The sequence below is a fragment of the Polypterus senegalus genome, chromosome 17 (assembly GCF_016835505.1).
Source record: "Polypterus senegalus isolate Bchr_013 chromosome 17, ASM1683550v1, whole genome shotgun sequence".
In the NCBI taxonomy this organism is placed as follows: domain Eukaryota; kingdom Metazoa; phylum Chordata; class Cladistia; order Polypteriformes; family Polypteridae; genus Polypterus; species Polypterus senegalus.
Genome location: NC_053170.1, coordinates 72,717,657 through 72,738,780, shown reverse-complemented (window position 1 = coordinate 72,738,780; position 21,124 = coordinate 72,717,657). Strand labels below are relative to the sequence as shown.

Sequence of the window (21,124 nt, the reverse complement as noted above, 5' to 3'; positions counted from 1 at the left end):
TTGTGAAAAATCAACATCTGTGAAGGAATTTGCTTCTATGGTCCAATTACTTTCATATTGATACAGTGCATCGAAAAAGTATTCACAGCGCATCACTTTTTCCACATTTTGTTAAGTTACAGCCTTATTCCAAAATGGATTAAATTCATTTTTTTTCCTCAGAATTCTATACACAACACCTCATAATGACAACGAAAAAAGTTTACTTGAGATTTTTCCAAATTTATCAAAAATAAAATAATTGAGAAAGCATGTGTACATAAGTATTCACAGCTTTTGCCATGAAGCTCAAAACTGAGCTCAGGTGCATCCTGTTTCCCATGATGGTCCATGAGATGTTTCTGCAGCTTAATTGGAGTCCACCTGTGGTAAATTCAGTTGATTGGACATGATTTGGAAAGGCACACACCTGTCTATATAAGGTCCCACAGTTGACAGTTCATGTCAGAGCACAAACCAAGCATGAAATCAAAGGAATTGTCTGTAGACCTCTGAGACAGGATTGTCTCGAGGCACAAATCTGGGGAAGGTTACAGAAAAATTTCTGCTGCTTTGAAAGGCTCAATGAGCACAGTGCCCTCCATCATCCATAAGTGGAAGAAGTTCAAAACCACCAGGACTCTTCCTAGAGCGATCGGGGGAGAAGGACCTTAGTCAGGGAGGTGACCAAGAACCTGATGGTCACTCTGTCAGAGCTGCAGAGGTCCTCTGTGGAGAGAGGAGAACCTTCCAGAAGGACAACCATCTCTGCAGCAATCCACCAATCAGGCCTGTATGGTAGAGTGGCCAGACAAAAGCCACTCCTTAATAAAAGGCACATGGCAGCCCGCCTGGAGTTTTCCAAAAGGCACCTGAAGGACTCTCAGACCATGAGAAACAAAATTATCTGGTCCGATTAGACAAATTGAACCCTTTGGTGTGAATGCCAGGCGTCACGTTTGGAGGAAACCAGGCACCTACCATCACCAGGCCAATACCATCCCTACAGTGAAGCATGGTGGTGGCAGCATCATGCTGTGGGGATGTTTTTCAGCGGCAGGAACTGAGAGACTAGTCAGGATAAAGGGAAAGATGACTGCAGCAACGTACAGAGACATCCTGGATGAAAACTTGCTCTAGAGCGCTCTTGACCTCAGACTTGGGCAATGGTTCATCTTCCAGCAGGACAACGACCCTAAGCACACAGCCAAGATATCAAAGGAGTGGCTTCAGGACAACTCTGTGAATGTCCTTGAGTGGCCCAGCCAGAGCCCAGACTTGAATCCGATTGAACATCTCTGAGGAGATCTTAAAATAGCTGTGCACTGATGCTTCCCATCCAACCTGATGGAGCTTGAGAGGTGCTGCAAAGAGGAATGGGCGAAACTGGCCAAGGTTAGGTGTGCCAAGCTTGTGGCATCATATTCAAAAAGACTTGAGGCTGTAATTGCTGCCAAATGTGCATCAAAAAAGTATTGAGCAAAGGCTGTGAATACTTATGTACATGTGATTTCTCAGTTTTTTTATTTTTAATAAATTTGCGAAAACCTCAAGTAAACTTTTTCACGTTGTCATTAGGGGGTGTTGTGTGTAGAATTCTCAGGAAAAAATGAATTTAATCATTTTGGAATAAGGCTGTAACATAACAAAATGTGGAAAAAGTGATGCGCTGTGAATACTTTGAGGATGCACTGTAAATAACGAAACACGCTATTCTCAAATGCACTAAATCCACTTCAGAGTTGTGGGATGTAGGAGCCTATCCCAGTAGCAATGCCTGTAAGGCAGTAATCCTGGAGAAAGTGTCTGTCCATCACAGAATTCACACACGCACATTCACACAGCACCACACATGGCCAGTTAATCTAAACTGCACAACTGTGGGAGTGGAGAAGAATATTTGAGTGGTTGGAGGAAACACCATACAGACAACAACCAGCTGCAGGATTTCAAACTTGAATGCTGAATTCATGAAGTGCAAGTACTAGTCACTATGTCATGATGCCATCCTAAAAAGAAAAACATGTTTTTGGAAATGTATCTATGATCAATCTATGCACAATTTAGTCACATTATGAGTTAAAATGCAGGAAAGAAATCAATGGCAGAAATGACACAAGTCTTTCAATGTAAGTTTCTACTGTTTAGCTCCCTTGCATTGATGGGGAGAATTGTTAAACAATATCCTTTATATGCAGTCATTTTCTACTTTTGCCTTGTCTTTACATTATTTGGATAACTCCATTATCTATCTATCTATCTATCTATCTGGTAACTTTTATAGGTTTGGATGATTGTTGTGGTTGTTTCTCCTTCTTTAAAATGCATCTTACCATAAGTCTCTTGCAGAATGCACAAAGCTTTGTTCAAGTATTTTTCTTTATGTTTCTGAATTAACTTTACTCTCTATCTTAACAAGCCTTCCAGTCACTTACATAGAGAAGCACCCCAACGGCATGGCACTTCTACTGCCTTTTCATATTGTCATCCTCAAGCTGATGTGGTGCAGTGGCTAAGGAACTGGCCTGGTTCAAAGGCCACATCTGACTCGCTAAGCAAGGTATTTGAAAACTGTGTGTTATGACTGTACTGTACCTTGATATTGTAAGTTACCTTGGTTAAAGGTGTGATTTAAATATATAATAATCTGTACATGAGCAAAACATACAGCATTTCTTAGTGGTGAGTTCAGAAAGATCAATTAGCATGTCCTGAAAGCACAGAATCTTGCTCCTTTTAGTACTGAGTGCTTCTCCTTGAGGCTAATGTAGATTTAGCAGTAATTGTGCCAAAGAAAAGGGCTTAAGTTGTCAAGTAGAGCTTATGACTAGATGATTCCAACTGTATGTAGATATAGAAGAAAATATGCAACTGTACTCCTAATAAAAAAGAAAAAAGGAGACAGAAAGAAGACCAGAATGAAAACACAGAGGATAAGAACCAGAGCATGTAATGGAATGCTTCAGGGATATTCAAAGGACCATAGCTGACACAAAAGCCCCATGGAAAGTGTTTACATGGACAGGCAAAGTCTATTAACCATTTGACACTGCCTGTACTAATAAACTGGATTTTTAAAACATTATTTAATATTCTTAAAATAGCATTCCCCTATTATAGTATAGTATTTCAGACAAGAGGAGAGATTTTAAAACCAGCTATTAAAAATAGGGAGAGTGTTGTGAAGGGACTTGTGAAATTGAGAGTAAGGAGATAAAATTGTATTTTTATTAGGCAATGTAGAAAACACCTGCTGATTTAAGTTTGCAGTGTCTTTGTAGGTAGAAAAAAAGCATTTGGCTTTTTTAATTTTTTGATTTGTCACACATTTTGCCCAGATCATGTGTTCCAGAATGGCAACAATAAAATGTCTTAAACCACTAAAATATTCTAATTTCTTCCTACTGAACAAAAAAAAATGATTGATTTCAAGGTCTGGAAAGTTCACAGGAGGAAGCAGCCTATACTTACACCATCAAATAACAATAAAGGACAGAGTGCCAGTTGATGTTAGGGAATTGAATGAACCATGTCAAGTAAAGTAATCCAAACAGAAGGCAACTGCTTTTTTAATTCCATGTTATATCAATGCTACTATAAAAAAATGACATAGATAAGAAATACTGCAGTGAAACATTGTGTGCAATAAAGAAAAGGGGATGGGAACAGAACATAAAATAGTTATAGAAGATAATAAACGGAAATTCAATGCAGAGTTTAAGGCATTTAGCTCAACTACCATTTTCAAAGCCACAAAACCTCTTTCACTTTGACTCTAACATTCTCATCCAATTACAACATTGGATGCATGCCATTAAATGCCAGACCATACTGAATGATGGGAGCTTTTGAATTTAACTATTTCCCCAAAACATCAGTATTATTATTGACAAGTCTAGCATAACATTCTTAAATCCCTTTAATTTAATACAAGGTGCCTGTACCTCTTCTAGTAGCAAGATGGGATGAGGCACCAGTCCACCACAGGGTCCACTCAAACACATACACTGAGTCTCACACAGGCCAGTTTAGAATCACCATTTAATATAACATGCACATCTCTTAGAAAACCAGAGAACACGAGGAAAACCCCACACAGACATGAGGGGGAGGACATACAAAGCCCTCACATGATTCAAACCCAGAACTCAAGTGCTTCTTCCTATCTGCTTTTCAATTTGCAGGAGTCAGGTCATGTTCCATTAACAGCTGGAGGGTATTTTATACAAGATTCAAACAGAAAAGAACTGGGTGGGGGTTCCCCAGTGTAACTGGGTGTAAAATACTACTGTGTTACATAATGGTGACTACAGATAACTAGTTTAGCAAAGTACTTCATCAGAAAAGATGTAATTTAAATTTGGTGGGTAAAGTGTGATATGTCAGAGCGCCTTTATTAACAAAATTTCTCACATTTGACCTTTCAACTTTTATTTCATATATTCTGCAAAGGAAAAACATAAGCATATTTACCAAGTCTGTCAGACTGGTTGGCACAGCCATTCCTGACAAAGGGCCTGTGTTACCCTCATGGGGAGGCAACTTCCTGCTTGGGCTTCAGCTGCCTAATTCTTTTCCTTTTGTTAAAATGCTTTTGTCATCCTGCATTGGGTTTCTTCCACACCCAGGTGAGCTTAAAATGAGCTGAGTCTTTGTTAGTCTGTTACATACCACTCCTTTGCTGTGAGTGCCGACACTATTATTAAAGGGGCTCCAAATCTAAAGCTCTTTGTGCAGCCTGCTGCATTTGATCACCTGTTTCTTGGAGTTGTGTGTTCTGTTGCAAACCAGAATTACTAAACTGTAACACACACACACCTTGATCAGCTGTGAAGGTTTTATCAAGTACACTTTCACCCATTGTGAAACACACTCTACTGTTTCTTGCTGTGTTGTTCCTAAAGTATTTTGCCCCATACTGTATTTCCATGTTCAGAAGCTTTTCTCAGGAAAACGTCAGCTCATTGTATCCTAGTCTGAGTTTCCTTTCATTAACATTGTAAAAACAATAGAATGCAGAAAGGAAAACTGCAATAAAAGTGAAGTGTTAAAAACAAATCTTTTCAGACTGCCAATCGTGGCTTACATAAAGGATTGTGTTGATTCAAGTTTAGATGGGCTTTTATTTCTGTTTTGAACAAATTTCAGGAGTAAAGGAATGTTGTCAGGCCTTTACATGTTCTTCACTTCATCTCCCCAGGGCGTTTATTATAAACTGCACAAACACACACTGGCAGATTTTAACCCTTAGTAATAATTCCAACTCATCTGATTTATAACCTTAAATTCTGATTGGAAATTTAGCAGCCATTACAAGGATAAAAATAAATGCTCCTATACATTTACTAAACGCCCATATAGAATAAACTGACCACAGCACACATGCTGCATTTATAAATTCACCTTTTTCAGTTTATCCTTTACATATCACACTTGCCATTGGTGAGATAAGAGTGCTGTACACGTTGCCAAATTAATGTCCCAATACCCATAGAACGGCCAGAAAGTCATCTGTCTTCACTGGTATATCTACATATATATAGGTTAGTATTTCTGCATTGCACAGTTGTTTTTTGTGTTCCTCCTATAAGTATTAAGACAGTGTCTAGAGGTCAGCGTTCGCCCTCCAGGTGTGATGCTCTGTTACAGCAGGGAGGGGTCCTCTATCAGCATTTCACCGTCATAATGGGTGTAGTCTCTTCCAGATCACTTATGACGCACTCTACACATTCCCCACCAGAGACTGCCAAAGCCGTGGACTGTTTTTTTGTGCTCCCATCCGTGGTGAATCACCCTTGGTATGTGAATGCAGGCGTGCTTGTGAATGTGCCCTGTGACAGACTGGTGCCCCCTACAGAGGTGGATGAAAAATTTTCTTCAGTAGCCAACTTGGGTAAACCCATTTAACATTTGTAATACATTTACTTGTCTACATTCTTTAAATCATGAGTGAAGCCGGCCCTCCCACTATTGCAAACCTTCTGAGTGGTCAATTTTTCTTAATTTTCTGGGCCTCTCTTTTTAGATACGTTGACTTTATTATTCTAATATGAAATATGCTTGGAGCAAAAATGTATAAACAATAAAGTACTCCATTGATATAAGGAATAAACCAGGGATCCTCAGTAACATTCCTGGAGGGCCTCAATGGCCAGTTTCCTAATTAGACGATAGTTCTTGCTGATAATGAAACTTGGTATTTAACTGTTTGGCTTGTAACAGCTTTCTCAAGAAACATGACAGTCTATTGTTGGTATGTGAAATATCCACTCCTTACATGTCCTTAGTGGGCTGCTCTCTTAACTAGTACACACCAAATACCAGTGAAAAGAAAAGGCTAAAATGAGTTAAACAACAGAGACATTATACAGTGGATTTCTGGGAGGTTCCAAACATTTGCACGTTTTTAGCTTTTATTTTTATTTGTCAGTTTCAAATATGACTTTTTTTTAAAAAACTCTGCTTCTGAGGCCAGCATCCTGAAGTCCTCTTTTTATTGTTGCATCACAGTGTGGACATGAGTAAGGTGGACCATATTTCTTACTAGGCCACAGATTAAAATTGTAACTGAAGAATATCCTGATCTTCACAGATTAACTATGAAATATAATTCCTTTAATATGTCCATAAAATGCTCTTGGTGCTACTCCCAGTGGTCCATCCCTGCTTCAACTCAAGCTGACGCATTAGTGGGCATACTATTCAGATGTTTGGAGCATGTGATGTGGGACTCCTCAGTCCAGCAGAGCAGAGAACCAACTACACGGTTGTACAGGATTCCATGGCTCATCACAGACTAGAAATCCTGCTGAAAACCTAACTTCTGCTGCCTGTACCAATAATCTTATCCTTGTAATCACTGCCTACAGTTTACAACAATAAATAAGAATGGGGACACACTGAGTTGTACAAGGGTCTTTAAGTTCTGCCCTGAGGTCTGCCTGTGGCTGCTGGTTTTCGTCCCAACCAATATCACAATCAGTGTGTCACTTTTACCTTTCATTGATCTCATTGTTTAATTAGCTGACCCTTGTCCTTCTCTTATTTTGCATTCAAAAAGTGTAGTTATATAAAATGTATGTTTATTAAGTTTTTTTGTCTATAATTTTTAATGCTTAGCTCTGTCTTGTCATTTATTTTCAATTCACTTTTTCTTAGTTTGCTCTTAATTGTATCTGAATACTGTACTGACCATTAATAATCAATGGAGAGGACACAGGTGGAAATTACACTGAATAATAAAGTACAGTAGATAATTCAGGGTTCTCCACTTGCGAAGTTATTTCCAAATAAATGCTCAAATAAACTTTACTGTAATACAAACAAAACATTAAATAGTAAATAAAAAGAACAAAATGAGCTCCATTTAAAACACATAAATGCCTGTCCCATCCAATAATAGTTTAACATAATCAGCTTGTAATTTCTGGAGTAACATAAGAAAACCCAGAACCTTGAAAATGACAAAAGAGCTTAACTCACTTAAATTAAGTCTAATTAAAAGAAGAAATTCTATTGGGAATAGGATTGAAGTGGAAACCCCTGAATTAGTTAACTGTGGTCATCGGCTAAAAACTCAAAGTAAACTGCAGAATTACAGTATTATTATTTACTAATCAAATGTATGCTTACACAAAATCTTCTCACATTATCACACTTGGTCCATCTGTTCATCCATTTGTTTAACTAGCAGTTCGGGATTTCAGGGTGACGTGTCTGTCCTGGCAGCCTTGGGCACAAGGCCATTTCAAGGCAAACACTTACACATGGACAATTTAGAATCTTTTTAATTACCTAAACCTGCATGCCTTTGGGATGAAAGCTGAAAAGAAGCAATTCAAAAATCCAAAGGAAGCCACGTTCAGACCCATGCAAGGTCTACACTGGCCACAATGCAGTGAAACACCATTGTGTCAGCTCTGTCTTCCACGCACACTCTCTCATGTACATAGTGTGGACTTTTCTGTCACTCCGGGGAAAGTATGACACCGTAGATCTGAAGCTCATGTTTTAAACAAAGGGCCGGTGCACATATAACTGGTGTCTTTTGAGAATGAAGATTCTGAATGAAACTTAACAAAAAACGAAAAAAAGTTACGGGTGCGCCGCTATACGTCTTGAAAATGTTACCGTGTCCCTGCCCACCAACACTGTACATTGTACGTAAGCACTTCGCAATGCAGTCCAGATGCGTGGAGAACACAATGCGATTGGCCATGGTGGAGCACTAGGAAATGTCTACGAATCTTTACTTCTGACAAAGAGAACAACCACAAACTGGACAGAGGGAAAATAAAGAAAGAACGAGTAAGTTGACGACCTGGCAAAGCAGTGCGACGAACACGACTCCTTTTTTTGCAGCACCTCTCTCTATTTAGTGTGGACTGCCGCGCCCAATAAACCAATAGCAGGCAGCAAAATCTGTGATTGCCTGAGGGGGCAGAGAGAAACCGATAGAGACAGAGAGAAGGGGAAAGGAGGTGGTACTGCCAGACAGACTGCACGGACGTGTTAGACTACCTGCTACCTCCAGAAAGGCGCGCGAGACACCCACCGAAGGCGCTGCAACTAAAGGTGACGGGATAAGGGGTCCGTCTGCGACCTGATCGAGAGGCGCGGAGCAGAGAAGCGACGTGGAGCGAACGAGTAAGGCGGAAGATGAAAAGTAGACCGCGTGTGTGCGCAATGTACGTGCAGCTTCAGGTCTTTACGGCTGGGCTGGTAAAACTTCTGCTTAACTTGCTTTCCCCGAAACTTGTCTTTGCTTTATTAAGATATTGCTGTTTAAATCTTCATTTGTTTCATATCGGTTTAAATAGTGTTGAACTTTTCAGAAGCCGTAATATAATATTAACACTTATGTTACTACTGTAAACAAATATATCTCTGGACAAGTAGGATTACTCACGTTTCTAACAATCGCTAGGCTAGATTTTTATCTGTATTCTTTATTTACAACGACCATCTCTAGAGTTGACTTGAGGATTAGTAGCGAGTGCCTAAATGCCTTCACGGAGTTAAAGCGCATGTTGAACACCAATGGCACAGTTGTCGGCATTGCAGAATCACATTTCGTTTTCGTTAACGGGGGTTCAGCTCAGTAGCATTCTGTTAGAAATGGACACACGCACACCATGTTTTTGGATTGTTGGGGTTTTCACTTACGCCCCAAGTACTTGCTGGTTTAAGTTAATAGGTGACCCAAAGTTTGCCGTGGTGCGTCTTGTTTTCTAGGCGGTGTCGCGCAGGTAAGTGCCGTCCAGCCCAGATCTGGTGCTTTGTTGTAGTCAGTGATGTCAAAGAGGAGCTTTAAGAATCAATGATTGGAAAAAAGGGTTCGACTATCAAGGCTCGGTCATTACCATTTTAAACGCTCATTAATATGTAAGTGTTTCAGAGCCCTTTTGTCGACAATATGTCTTAATGGTGATCGACTGTAACTTAACTCAGCTAAGTGCAGTACTTTTTTTTTTTTTATCGCGGGAGCCTTTATTTTGAAGATAATGCATTTTGTCACAATCAAGTAAAACAGTTCTCTTCATTTAATGTAGTTCGTTCATTTTTTTATAACTTTAGCACCCTTTGATTCTATTAACCAAATATAAGGAACAGCAAATTACATAAAAAATGAAAAGTCCAGACCAATCTGTTACCATAACATTTGTTTTTCCTTTGTGTCCTTTCATTGCTGGTATCTTTAAGGAATTTTTGAGTACCCTTTCCTGTAATATTCATTACACCCTTTATAGTCTGGTTGCACAGAAACACATTTTGAACAAATGCTGCCTGATTTTCATTCTAAATGAGAAATCCATCCATCAATTATCCAACCTGCTATTGTCCTAACTACAGGGTCACGGGGGTATGCTGGAGCCTATCCCAGCCAACACAGGGGGCAAGGCAGGGAATAAACCCCGGGCAGGTTGCCAGCCCACCGCAGTAAATAAGAAATTCATTTCCTTATTTTGCTAAGAGGTATAAGTAGAATTTGTCATTTTTCTTTAAACTGCCTTTATATCATACATTTTGATGTTAAAATGTTTCCTGCTTAATAATTGAAAGAAGAATTTTGAGGTACAAAAGTGATACAAGGTGTTCACTTATTGATGCAATCAGGCAATCATTTTATAACTGGTGTGAAGACATAGCTTGTCATATTAATGAAATTATAAGTATGCATTGTTATGATTTGCTGAAAGCTAAAAAAACAGTACTACCATTATCTATCTATCTATCTATCTATCTATCTATCTATCTATCTATCTATCTATCTATCTATCTATCTATCTATCTATCTATCATACATAGTTGGAAGATCCTTCAAAATACAAAACCGAGTAATCTACATTGCTGCTCTCTATAATCCGAGCCTCTAACCCAAAGACATTTGACATCCATGGCCGGTCATCTTGTCATTACGTAACACTCCTTATGCTCCCTAAACTTAAATCCTCAGTGCATTTTGATTCCAGGTTTGATGATATCAAATAAAGTAAAATATCCTCAAAGTGACATAAAAGTCTTTTCCATTTCTAAATACTGAATTTGATGAGGAAATTCTCTTATTTCATTTCATAAGTAAAGTTTTACCACATAAAGTTAAACAGGTTGCTTATATGGGGAATCATGATAAATATGTTTATCTCATAAGCAAGTAAAAACAATTTTCATTCCTAAAATTGTTACTTTTAATTCACCTTTTTAATTTTTTTTATTTTCATGTTTAAATTTGAGAACCACTTGATTCTAGAAACCAAATATGAGTAATGACAAAATAAATGGAAAGTCCAAGCACATTTGTTGAAATAAAAAGATAAGCGAATTTATGATTAAATCAAGTCCATGTTGGTGTTAGCGAGTGTCAGGACTTAAAACCACTAGTTATTAAGCATAAACAGTGATTTTCAATTCTGTGTCTAAATGCACTATATGATTTTGTATTTACAGACTAAATACAATAAAGTGGAATAAATTAAGTAGTTAAGTAGTTTGGAAACAAAGCCGGTGCAATTTAAGCTTCCCTTACAAGGTTTGGGAGATTTAATATTTATACACTTTCAGTTGTCACCAAAATGGATTTGGTCTCATTTACTTTTTTTGCAAACATTCATTCCATTATTGTTTGAGTCCACATTTTCTAATACTAGGTTATAGGAATTTAGACAACATTGGATGCAATTCAGAAATAAACTCAGTACACCATTCCTTCACAGTGCATACTCACACATTCACACACACACACACAACCACTATGCTGGTCCAATTAGCATGACATTAAGTTCTTGGAATGTGGGAGGAAGTGGGAGTATGTAGACAATACCTACAGTACATGGCCACCAAGAGGAAATGCAATGTCACACTCCACAGAAACAGAAATCTAACCTGAAATTGACTTGGATCCTTGCTTTAGAGCTTCTTTTATTTTGCACCCAGGAGTACTTCCGGTGGTCCGTTAGCATGGTCGGGAAGCACTTCTGGGTGAGGAAGCAGCCCAACGAAATGGAGCTCTGCAGTCCCCACAGCACCCCCACAACCCAACTGGGCTGAGCTGCCAATCCAACTCTCAGTATGCCTTGTGGGAATCTGAGGGCATCTCTGCAACCCAAGGGGGCTGCCAACTAGCAATTCGGGGTTAGATATTGCCCTGTGTACGCTCACTCCCCAGTTCCTTCCACAATGAAGGGGTCCTGGCCAGGTAAGGATGCTGGCCATCCCTCTCTCTCTCTCTCTCTATATATATATATATATATATATATATATATATATATATATATATTGTGGAACGAGCCCCAGACACAGACAGGCGGACAATGTTTTGTCACCCAACACACACATCTTTATTTACACAATTTACAGTTTTACTTTAGTGCACAACCCACTGTGTCTGCACCGAACCCCAAAGTCCAGGCCTCTCCTTCCAGTACCTGCCTTCTTCAGGCCGCAGGCCGCCTTCAGTCTTCACCAGGAAGACTTCGTCCACTCCTCGCCCGACTCCAGTCCTCGAATGAAAGGAGGCAGCCCCTTTTATACAATGGGCTCCAGGTGCTTCCCGACACTCCCCTGTGTGGCGGAAGTGCCAGCTGCGCACCCAGAAGTGTCCCCAGTCTTCTTCCCCCCAGCACTTCCTGGTGTGGCGGAAGTGCTGAGGTGCAGGGCTCTCCAGGTACCGGGGCGCCCCCTGGCGGTGATCACGGGATCCAGGGTTGAGCTTCCAAGCTCTACACCCGTGGTCCGCAGTGTAACCAGGACAGTCGCCCCCTCGTGGTCTGGAGGAGGCGCAAACCCTCCTCCGGTCCTCCGGGGCGTCCCGGCTGGGTACCTCCCCCAGCCATCTTCCACAGTATATATATATATATATATATATATATATATATATAATATGTATATATATGAGAGAGAGAGAGAGAAAGGGAGGTGCAGATCAGTGTTTTCTCTTAATTACTAAAATGTCACTGTTAGTTACTTTTTGACCCTCCTATAATATATATTTTTTCTCCAACTGCCTGAAAACATTCATGAAAAAGAATCTGGAAACTTTTTTGTTTTGAAATTTGCAGTAAAATTATTCATCCAATTATGAGACTCTAATGTATTGCAGAGTGTTATGTTTGACATCTGAACTAAATTGAAATGGATGGGATATTTTTTTGTTTGTTCTTTATTTTGCCTTATACAATTTCTTGTATTAGGAATTCGTTAGTTTTCGCATACCCCTTCGGGTCAGAGCGCAGGGTCAGCCATTGTACAGTAAATAAAGATGTAGATAATATTGTAAGAGAAAAAGTAGTAAAAAAAAGCTAGTAAAATAGTTTAAACACCAGACTAATTTTCAAGGAATGCAAGCTAAAGGCAAATTATAAATTTGTTGTCATATTTTGCAAAAAAGGAGAATTTTGAAAAGCAGCAGATTTATACTTCATTGTAACTGGAAGGTTCATTTTTGGAACGCAGTTGTGGGGTTCTTCTTGCCTATTTGATTGCTATAAATATGCACTTACTACAGATTTTATATGGCAAAGGCATTTTGACCGATTTCACCTGATATGTACATCAATCTTAGTGTTTAAAGCCTCAAATTGAAACTTTGAAATGGAAATAATGGTGATCATGGCTTGCAGAATTAATTCTTTTTAGTTCAAATCTCTGTCAACTAGCTAAAATGCGAAGTGAAAAAAGCCTCTAAACATGTCTTTTTTAGCTGTAGAATTTTATTTTATCACTGTGCTCCTGTGATTATGTACAGCCCGTTCCAGCAGTGAAGAAACACCCTTAAGTCCTGATAACACAATAGTTGAAGCTTGTGCCTCCTCTCACCTAAATGTTGCAATGCTGTTAGCAAACAAAAGCTCCCATGACATGCCTAGTTAAGTAAGAAAACATTCTCTGAAAATAGTTAAAAGAACTACAGAAGTATGAGTAGACTGCTGCAATGAGAATTCCATTTTAAGAGAACCTACTTTCATAAAGCAGTTACACCATGGTTACATTTTATTCAGAATTTTCCACTTGTCTCTAGGGAATGTTTGGTATGTTGGGTTTTTACAACACTTACCAGGTTCATGTCAGTGCCGCAAACTGAAAAACAGGGTAAATGCCACCCTGAAAGAATAAGTTATTTTTCTACTGAAGAGGTAAAACTGGGTAGTGAAAAAGGTGAGGATCCCAACACACATTATATTGTGAAAAGCTAGTATGGGTGACAGCAATTGTAGTTGTGACAGTAGCAGTGTTACCCATTCAAGTTTCTTGACACCTCAGGGTTCTGAGCACTGTGTGGTACTTGTAGCCCAGGGTGAGATCAGGAAACGTGACCTTCACCATACATACGAACCCCATGATGAGGCCACAGAATTAGTACAGGGTCAGTGCAGTGTGCTGTGGCCAGCCTATACTTGCATGTTTACATAAAGCTGTAGAATAGTTTTAAATATGGTGTCATTACTTTTGTTTGAGATTTGCTGCGAAAAATATTTCTATAATAAAAACATTAAGCTTAGCTTGTTAAATACTCTACACAACACATTAAGGTCACAGCTATTAAAATGTACATTATTTTAGTTTGATAAGTTTTCAAGATGTTGTATACTAAAGTATTCAATGAAAATGTATTATTTACTACAACCCGTACTGACAAGGCCCTTTACAACAGTGCCACAGAGAAGGAACCAAATGAACACTCATGCATAAAAGGAGAGGTACAGTGCTTCACACAAAGTATTTAGGACATTGTGTAATTTATAGATTTTGTTATTTTTAGATTTGGCAGTCATGAGCCTCTGAAGTTCAATTTTTTAGACATAGTTTACAGTATAAATTTAAACCATAAAAACCTATTTTTAGTTTTGCTTATTCCACGAGGGTCACTCCAAGAAGAGGTGACATAGTGCAGCCTAGACATCACTTTTTTCTTTGAGCTATCACAACTGTCCTTATGGGATTTTTGCTAAGTAAGACACAATCCCTCTGAATCACCCTGGGTTTGCTGATAGGCCTTCTGATTAGACACTTTGTAAGTGGAGTCTAGAGGGCATCCTCACCAAATAGTCTCAATTGGCCCTTCCCAATGTGGAGAAGTAATAATGTTATTCTGAAGTCTTACTCCTATAGCACAGTCACAACCATGTGGCAGTATATCTTACAAATCTCAGGCCTTGTTTTTAGAACTTGAACATACAACCATAGTCATAGTCATAGGTAATTACTCATAGGTTTTGACCATAAAAGAAAACAAAGATGTGGGCAGAATGATAAAGAAAGAGCATTACCTAAAAAAACTGCTTTACAACAATAGGTTGCCAAAGCCATTGTTATACTACAGGTCGAACTGCTTTATCTGCAGGTATATTCATCCACGACCCCCCATGGATGTGCAAAAACAACTTGAAGATACAGAGGGACTGAGGGTTGGATGGGCTGGGGTACGCCGTGACTAAGCGGCATCAGCCTGCACGCATTGTTTCTTGTGTGTAATTATCTTGAAGTGCTGCATGTGGAATTTTCAGATGCTCTTTTCCGAGAATATTATTTTGAACCGCATTGCATCAAAACCACAGATGCCAAACCCAGGGATAAGGCAGGCTGACTGTATATTATTTATCCCAGTCTGCTTGATACATTGAAGAGGGCTGAATAGTCTGCATTAACTGCAAAGCCCAAATACATCACATTCACATTGAAGTAACTCTCTTGTCCACTGCTAGCAGGTGGCTTCCAGAATCAGTTGTATACAAGAAGAAAGACCAGCAATGTCTTGGTGACTTTTCCATCACTTTCAGCCAATGCCTGTTGTCATCCCACCAGTGAAATTTCTTTTCGTGCCCCAATGCCATTCCTAGTGTCTCTTTAAATCAGTTTTGTTCCTGCTAGTCACCTGACAGGCATCCCATCCATCTCTCTTTTTTTTACCTTGTGGGTGGTTGTAGTTGTGTTATGCAGCTGTCATTTGCTCATTGATGAAAAACAGTCACAGGCCCAGCTTCAAGTGAGCCCTTCTGTATTTTCCTGATACTAGTAAGGCGTTTACACCTTTCTTACAGAAATTTCATAGCAATCTATATTATATTCTGCTCTTCAGATTTTTTTGGCAAAGGTAACCTAGCTATGGGAGCTGAATCCAAAGATCAAACAAGCCCCTCCAGTATGGTAAGTTCATAGTCCTTAGAAGGAAGACAAAATACAGTGCAGAATAAAAAAAAGAAGACTAAAATAATAGTTAAGGGAAAGTGGTTAAGATGTTATATACACCAAATGTATTATTAATATTTTTTAAAGTATAAACATGCAAAGCAGTAGAAGGTTTATCAGACTCAAACTCCATAAATGATGTTCAAGAGCTTAGGACAGAGCTTACTCAGAATCACTAAGATAAACAAAGTAATGTGTCAATGCCCAGCTGTCCTTCTGTCCATTTTTAAAATTTGCCTTTTAAATAATAGGGTCATGAGATTGCCTGTTCTGGCAAGATCAGGCATTAGGTAAAACATGAGCTTGGAAGAATTGGCAGTCTGTTACAGGTTTAGTCACACACAACTGCACTCACTCGCCTACTCCCACTGACTAAATTTGTAGTGTATGAGGACTCCAGAGAAACGTCGAAAACATTTATGTGGACGAGAAAAAACTGAAAAGTCCACACAGGTCATTCTTTCGTGCTAGTGAGCAAGGGTGAAAATAACCAAAATCTCTCTTTTGGCTGTTTTTATATAAGTATGAGTATTTTCCCCTTTAGTTATTTTGGATTTTATTGTAAGTTATAATACCCTTGTGTTTCTTCAAAGTGATCATTCAGGTTTTAAATGAAGTACTACATTAAAATAATTATCTACCTCATTTTGCAGAATGTGTTGGAGGGCAAGATAGGAAGTATATTTGTAAATTCAGGATCAAATAAACTACATGGGTGCTTTACATGTGGATGAATTTTTCAGGTGTTACGGGTGAATGAATGCTGTGGTGTACTTCATATGAGAAGCAGTGTTTCAGGATATGAGGTATTCCTGTTTGATGAACAGTGTCATTATTTATTCTAAAGATATAGTAATCTAAAAATAACCCCTTTCTATATTCTTCATTTACAGATTTCATTGATTCATCACTTCCTCATTCTCACCTAACACCTAACCATTTGATACAGATATGGACTGGAAGACTTTCCAGGCCCTCCTTAGCGGAGTGAACAAGTATTCAACAGCTTTTGGACGCATCTGGTTGTCAGTCGTATTTGTGTTCAGGGTTATGGTGTACGTTGTTGCTGCTGAACGAGTGTGGGGAGATGAACAGAAGGACTTTGACTGTAACACCCGACAGCCTGGGTGCAGTAATGTTTGCTATGATTTTTTCTTTCCTATCTCCCACATCCGGTTATGGGCCCTTCAGCTTATCTTTGTCACATGTCCTTCATTGATGGTAGTCATGCATGTGGCTTACAGGGAAGACCGTGAGAAAAAGCACAAGAAACTTCATGGTGAAAACTGTGCCAAACTCTACAAGGACACTGGAAAGAAACATGGTGGCCTATGGTGGACCTACTTGATCAGCTTGTTTGTTAAGCTGGGCATTGAAATTGCTTTCCTCTACATCTTACACTATATCTACAACAGCTTTGATCTGCCACGAATGGTCAAATGTGAGGTTAACCCTTGCCCGAACCAAGTTGATTGCTTTATTGGCCGCCCTACAGAGAAAAGAGTTTTCACTTACTTTATGGTGGGTGCCTCAGCATTATGTATTGTGTTAAGCATTTGCGAAATCATCTATTTGATTACAAAGAGATTCGTTCGTTGTGCCCAAAAGGTGAAAAAACGATCAAAAGCGCACTCTGTGACCTACAGCAAAGCTTCTACTTGCCAATGCAACACTGGCATGAACCACATGGAACTAAAGCCTTTCAACAAAAACGATAATTTACGGGCTTCAGCACCCAATCTCTCTACTGTTTAGATTTTTATGGAAAGAAAGAGACAGAAAGACAGAGACTGCCAGGTCCATGTTTTCCTGCTGAATTCTATTTGTTTGCAGCTTGAACCACATTTAGACTAAAGAATTCTAATTGATCCTGGAATGGAAATGCAAATCAGAAATAACCAGAGATTATAATGGATGTGATATTGTTTGCTCTGTGATATCATTGAAGACTTTTCTATGCCTTATCTGAACATGAAAGAATGCTTAAGTACTGTCAGTTTTTAAATGTTTGAATATTCTACTTGGCTAAGGAATATTTTTGCAAAAATAACAGACATTGTGATGTATTGAAGCATATATATGCATTCATAATAATGTAGATGCCAGATTGTATTGTTGTTTTGGGCTGTGTCACTGCCACCAGAGACAGATTTTTAAAGGTAAGTGCTTGGTATGTTTTGGCCAGAGTAAGAGGTCCAGTAACTGTTTGTTTTTGTGACTAGGTTCTTTATCACATACTGTAAGCAAAACAACTTAATTCATAGAGTCATACCATTAGGGGCATCTTAAATATGCACTCACTAGTCTTTGAGTCCTTTTAGGATAATGTAATATCCCTAAGTAGAATTATAGTACACTCAGATCACTAGAATCCAAATTCATTCAGGTAGTAGAAGAACAAAAGTAAGAGAGGAATGGCTATTTGAGAACCAAAATGCTAAAAAGGTGACACAACTGCAAGCTTATTGTACTGATGGAACCTTTAAACTATCCAGCTTGTCAGCCTATGCATTTCATCATAAAGGAGTTATTCCCTTTAATATATGGTTATTTGCAGACAATATGGTGGTAGGAAGGTTGAATAAAAAAACAGAATGAAAGTGGATGCTTTCTGACTGAATCTACATTTAAAGATTGTTTACTTAGAAAAGTGATTAAGCAAACGATACTTATATAAGGTGAGGCTCAGGCCTGCAACCGTGAGAAGGTTCACATTACTAAATGGGGTGTGGTACAGGTTTTCCAACTATAGCACAGGAAGATTCAATTATTGTGCACCTTTAAACCAAAACACGCCAACAAGTGGTTTGCTGGTGAACAGAAGTGTTTAATGCGTTAACATTAAAGTTGCTTCCTTGAGCTGTAAATTTTGGAGAAAGCATGAATGATCTAAAGCAGCAGTTCTTGACAGCTTTGTTGAACAGTGTGTATATTAGGCAAACTGTGTTTACACTACATGATAAACAAATGTTTATTTCTTATTTATTTGGTATGCTTACATAAAACTCATTTCCAGTTGGTTATAACTGAGTGTAAGAATGTTGTATTTTCAACATAAATTTGGATTAGCTTCAATTTATTTTATAGAGCACATTTCCTTTTGATGAGTTCAACATACTGTACACTTTTCACTAATATATTTTTAAAGAAAAACATGAAATAAATACATAAAATGCCTCTTAATATGTACAGTATGTGTAAATACAAGTCTTATTAAATGTCTGTAGATTTTATTTTTTAAATGTGCTAATTAAATCATCTTACAATGAAAAAATAAGTAAAATACAATGAAAAGTATAGACTGATCAAATAAGACATTTTAAGATCTAAAGTCACATTTATGTACAGTAATAGCTTTGATTGTTAAGTCTGATTAACATTAACTTCTGCACAAAAACACATTTTGCAAGTTCTGACTGCTTGGAAGAATTCAACAAAAATTCCTATACCATATATGCACTGATGTTTACCTGAGTTAGAGTTGGAAATTGTCAGTGGTTTCTGATGATTTAAACAATTGCTTTTTATAAAACATGATACAATGATATGTGCATCTGTTACTTTACAGGTAGTGAACAAAAAAGTTCTACCTGCTCTGAGCAGAAACTGATCTTCATGCTGCTTTACATACTGGAGACAGTGAGAGCACATACTGTATGTCACTCATCAGACTACTTTTAATGCAATTGAGACTATGTTTTTTTCTAGTAACTATCACATTTTAACGTCATACTCTTCTGAAATATATGTGTGGCTTAGGTGTCTCCGTACAGTATATTATCTTGGGATGTTTCTGCAAGTTAAAATAGGCGTAATGGAATGCTTCTATGAAAGTAGATGTTCAAGCCAAGTCTGATTAGAACAAAAGCTTTGATGACCATTTTGATGAAAAACAGAGATATATGAACATGTGATTTTTTTATGTTTTCTTCTTTGAATTGAGAACAAAAAGCTGGAAAATAATGCATTATTGCAGTGGAACTGATATCAAGAAAAAACATTAGCTGAACAGATTTAAAAAAAAGTGCAAGACAGGGATACCGTGTGAAGTGTATTAGCAGCAGTGGCAGACACATTCAAGTTTCATAGATGCGCTAAAAGCCACAGAAGATGAGATGCACTCAGCAGGAATAGCTGCATATACTGGACATCATTTTTTGGATTGTTTTGCTAATTTGCTTATTTTTGCTTTTTTGAGTAAAAGGTTCTGGTCAATAATTAGTTTTGGGTTCAATTCCAGGTCACGGTTTTACTCTCGTAACATCTTATTCAGATTTGTATTGCATTAATAATGTCTATTTATACTGATGATTTATACTTTAACTCCTTACTAAAGGATATATGACATTTTGTCTGTAGTTTATATGACTTTGATTTTATAAAGAAGTATTTTTGTACAGTTTACCTTGTTCTGTTTGTCATATTGATTTCTTGTGTTTAATTAATTTTTAGAGTCAATTCTTTTGTATATTTATCCATTCATTCTTTGCAGTAGAGAGTTGAGAGGGTTGGAACCAACCGTGGCAGCTCTGGGCATAAAACAGGTATCAGTCCTTTACAGGACATTTTACATATTGTGTAGATTTACTAATGAAAATGAGAAAGTAAAAAATGGAAATTGTCAGACAAGCAAGCACTTTTTACTTTAAATTTTGTATTATGTGTGTCAGCCTTGTGGTGCTCGGGTTGTCCTTCAGAATCTCACTGATTTTACTTTTATTAAAAAGCTGTTTCATCAGAGCAATGCCTCTGTGTAGCATTTATTTAGAATTTTTTTTTTTGCATTCTCTGCCCTAACTGCCCATAGGCAATAAAATCCATTATGTCTAGATTATTATATCAAAATAAAATTCTGCACTATTAAAAATTATGAAATTGTGAGTGAGCCACCAGAAATTCTCCAGGCCCTGTAGAACAGCTGCCATGGTGAACATGCAACAGAGAGAATTAAAGAGCACCTAGACATAACTTCAGTTAATACTTTGTTTAATATGCAGATGTTTCTGTCATATATTACTTTTAAAAATCTTTTCCTATGGAAATTATAGTAACTGTTTCTTGATATTGATGTTACATATTTTATATTTGCAGGCTAATAAAGATAATAAACAAATGTTCTGCCTGATGATAGAATTGTATTCCATATTATTATGTGCATTCCAGTGCTCTGAATATTGGTTGAAAACAAGGACATGATATCTGAGATTATTTTCTGTCTCAATTGCAATTTTACACTTATGCAGTCTGAATCCACAAGTTAACAGTCACTCAATTAGGACTGGAGGCAACTTGGAGGATGAACCACCCATGTTATTGCTATACTGTCATCTCTGAGGGTTCTGGAAAGGTAAGTGAAGAGGAGGACAAAACTGATTTTGATTGAGCTTGTTCATCAGTGATATTACTACTTTTGTGCCTCCTAAGAACAGAATTAAAAATACACACACACGCCTGCCAAAAA

General features: G+C 38.0%; 1 protein-coding gene across 7 annotated transcripts; it reads left to right on the top strand.

Annotated features, from left to right (window-relative positions):
• Positions 1-8,158: 8,158 nt before the first annotated feature.
• LOC120517354 (gap junction beta-3 protein-like) lies at positions 8,159-20,776 on the top strand. Of its 7 annotated transcripts, none has more exons than XM_039739609.1 (3): positions 8,312-8,666; positions 16,407-16,469; positions 16,557-20,776. In XM_039739609.1, exon 3 carries the CDS (start codon positions 16,615-16,617, stop codon positions 17,416-17,418), a length of 804 nt encoding a protein of 267 aa, XP_039595543.1. In that variant the 5' UTR covers positions 8,312-8,666; positions 16,407-16,469; positions 16,557-16,614; the 3' UTR covers positions 17,419-20,776. The 7 variants fall into 7 exon arrangements, with proteins under 7 accessions (XP_039595548.1, XP_039595543.1, XP_039595544.1 ...); XM_039739610.1 differs by having other exon boundaries at positions 8,312-8,700; XM_039739614.1 differs by lacking the exons at positions 8,312-8,666; positions 16,407-16,469 and adding an exon at positions 8,159-8,286.
• Positions 20,777-21,124: the final 348 nt, after the last annotated feature.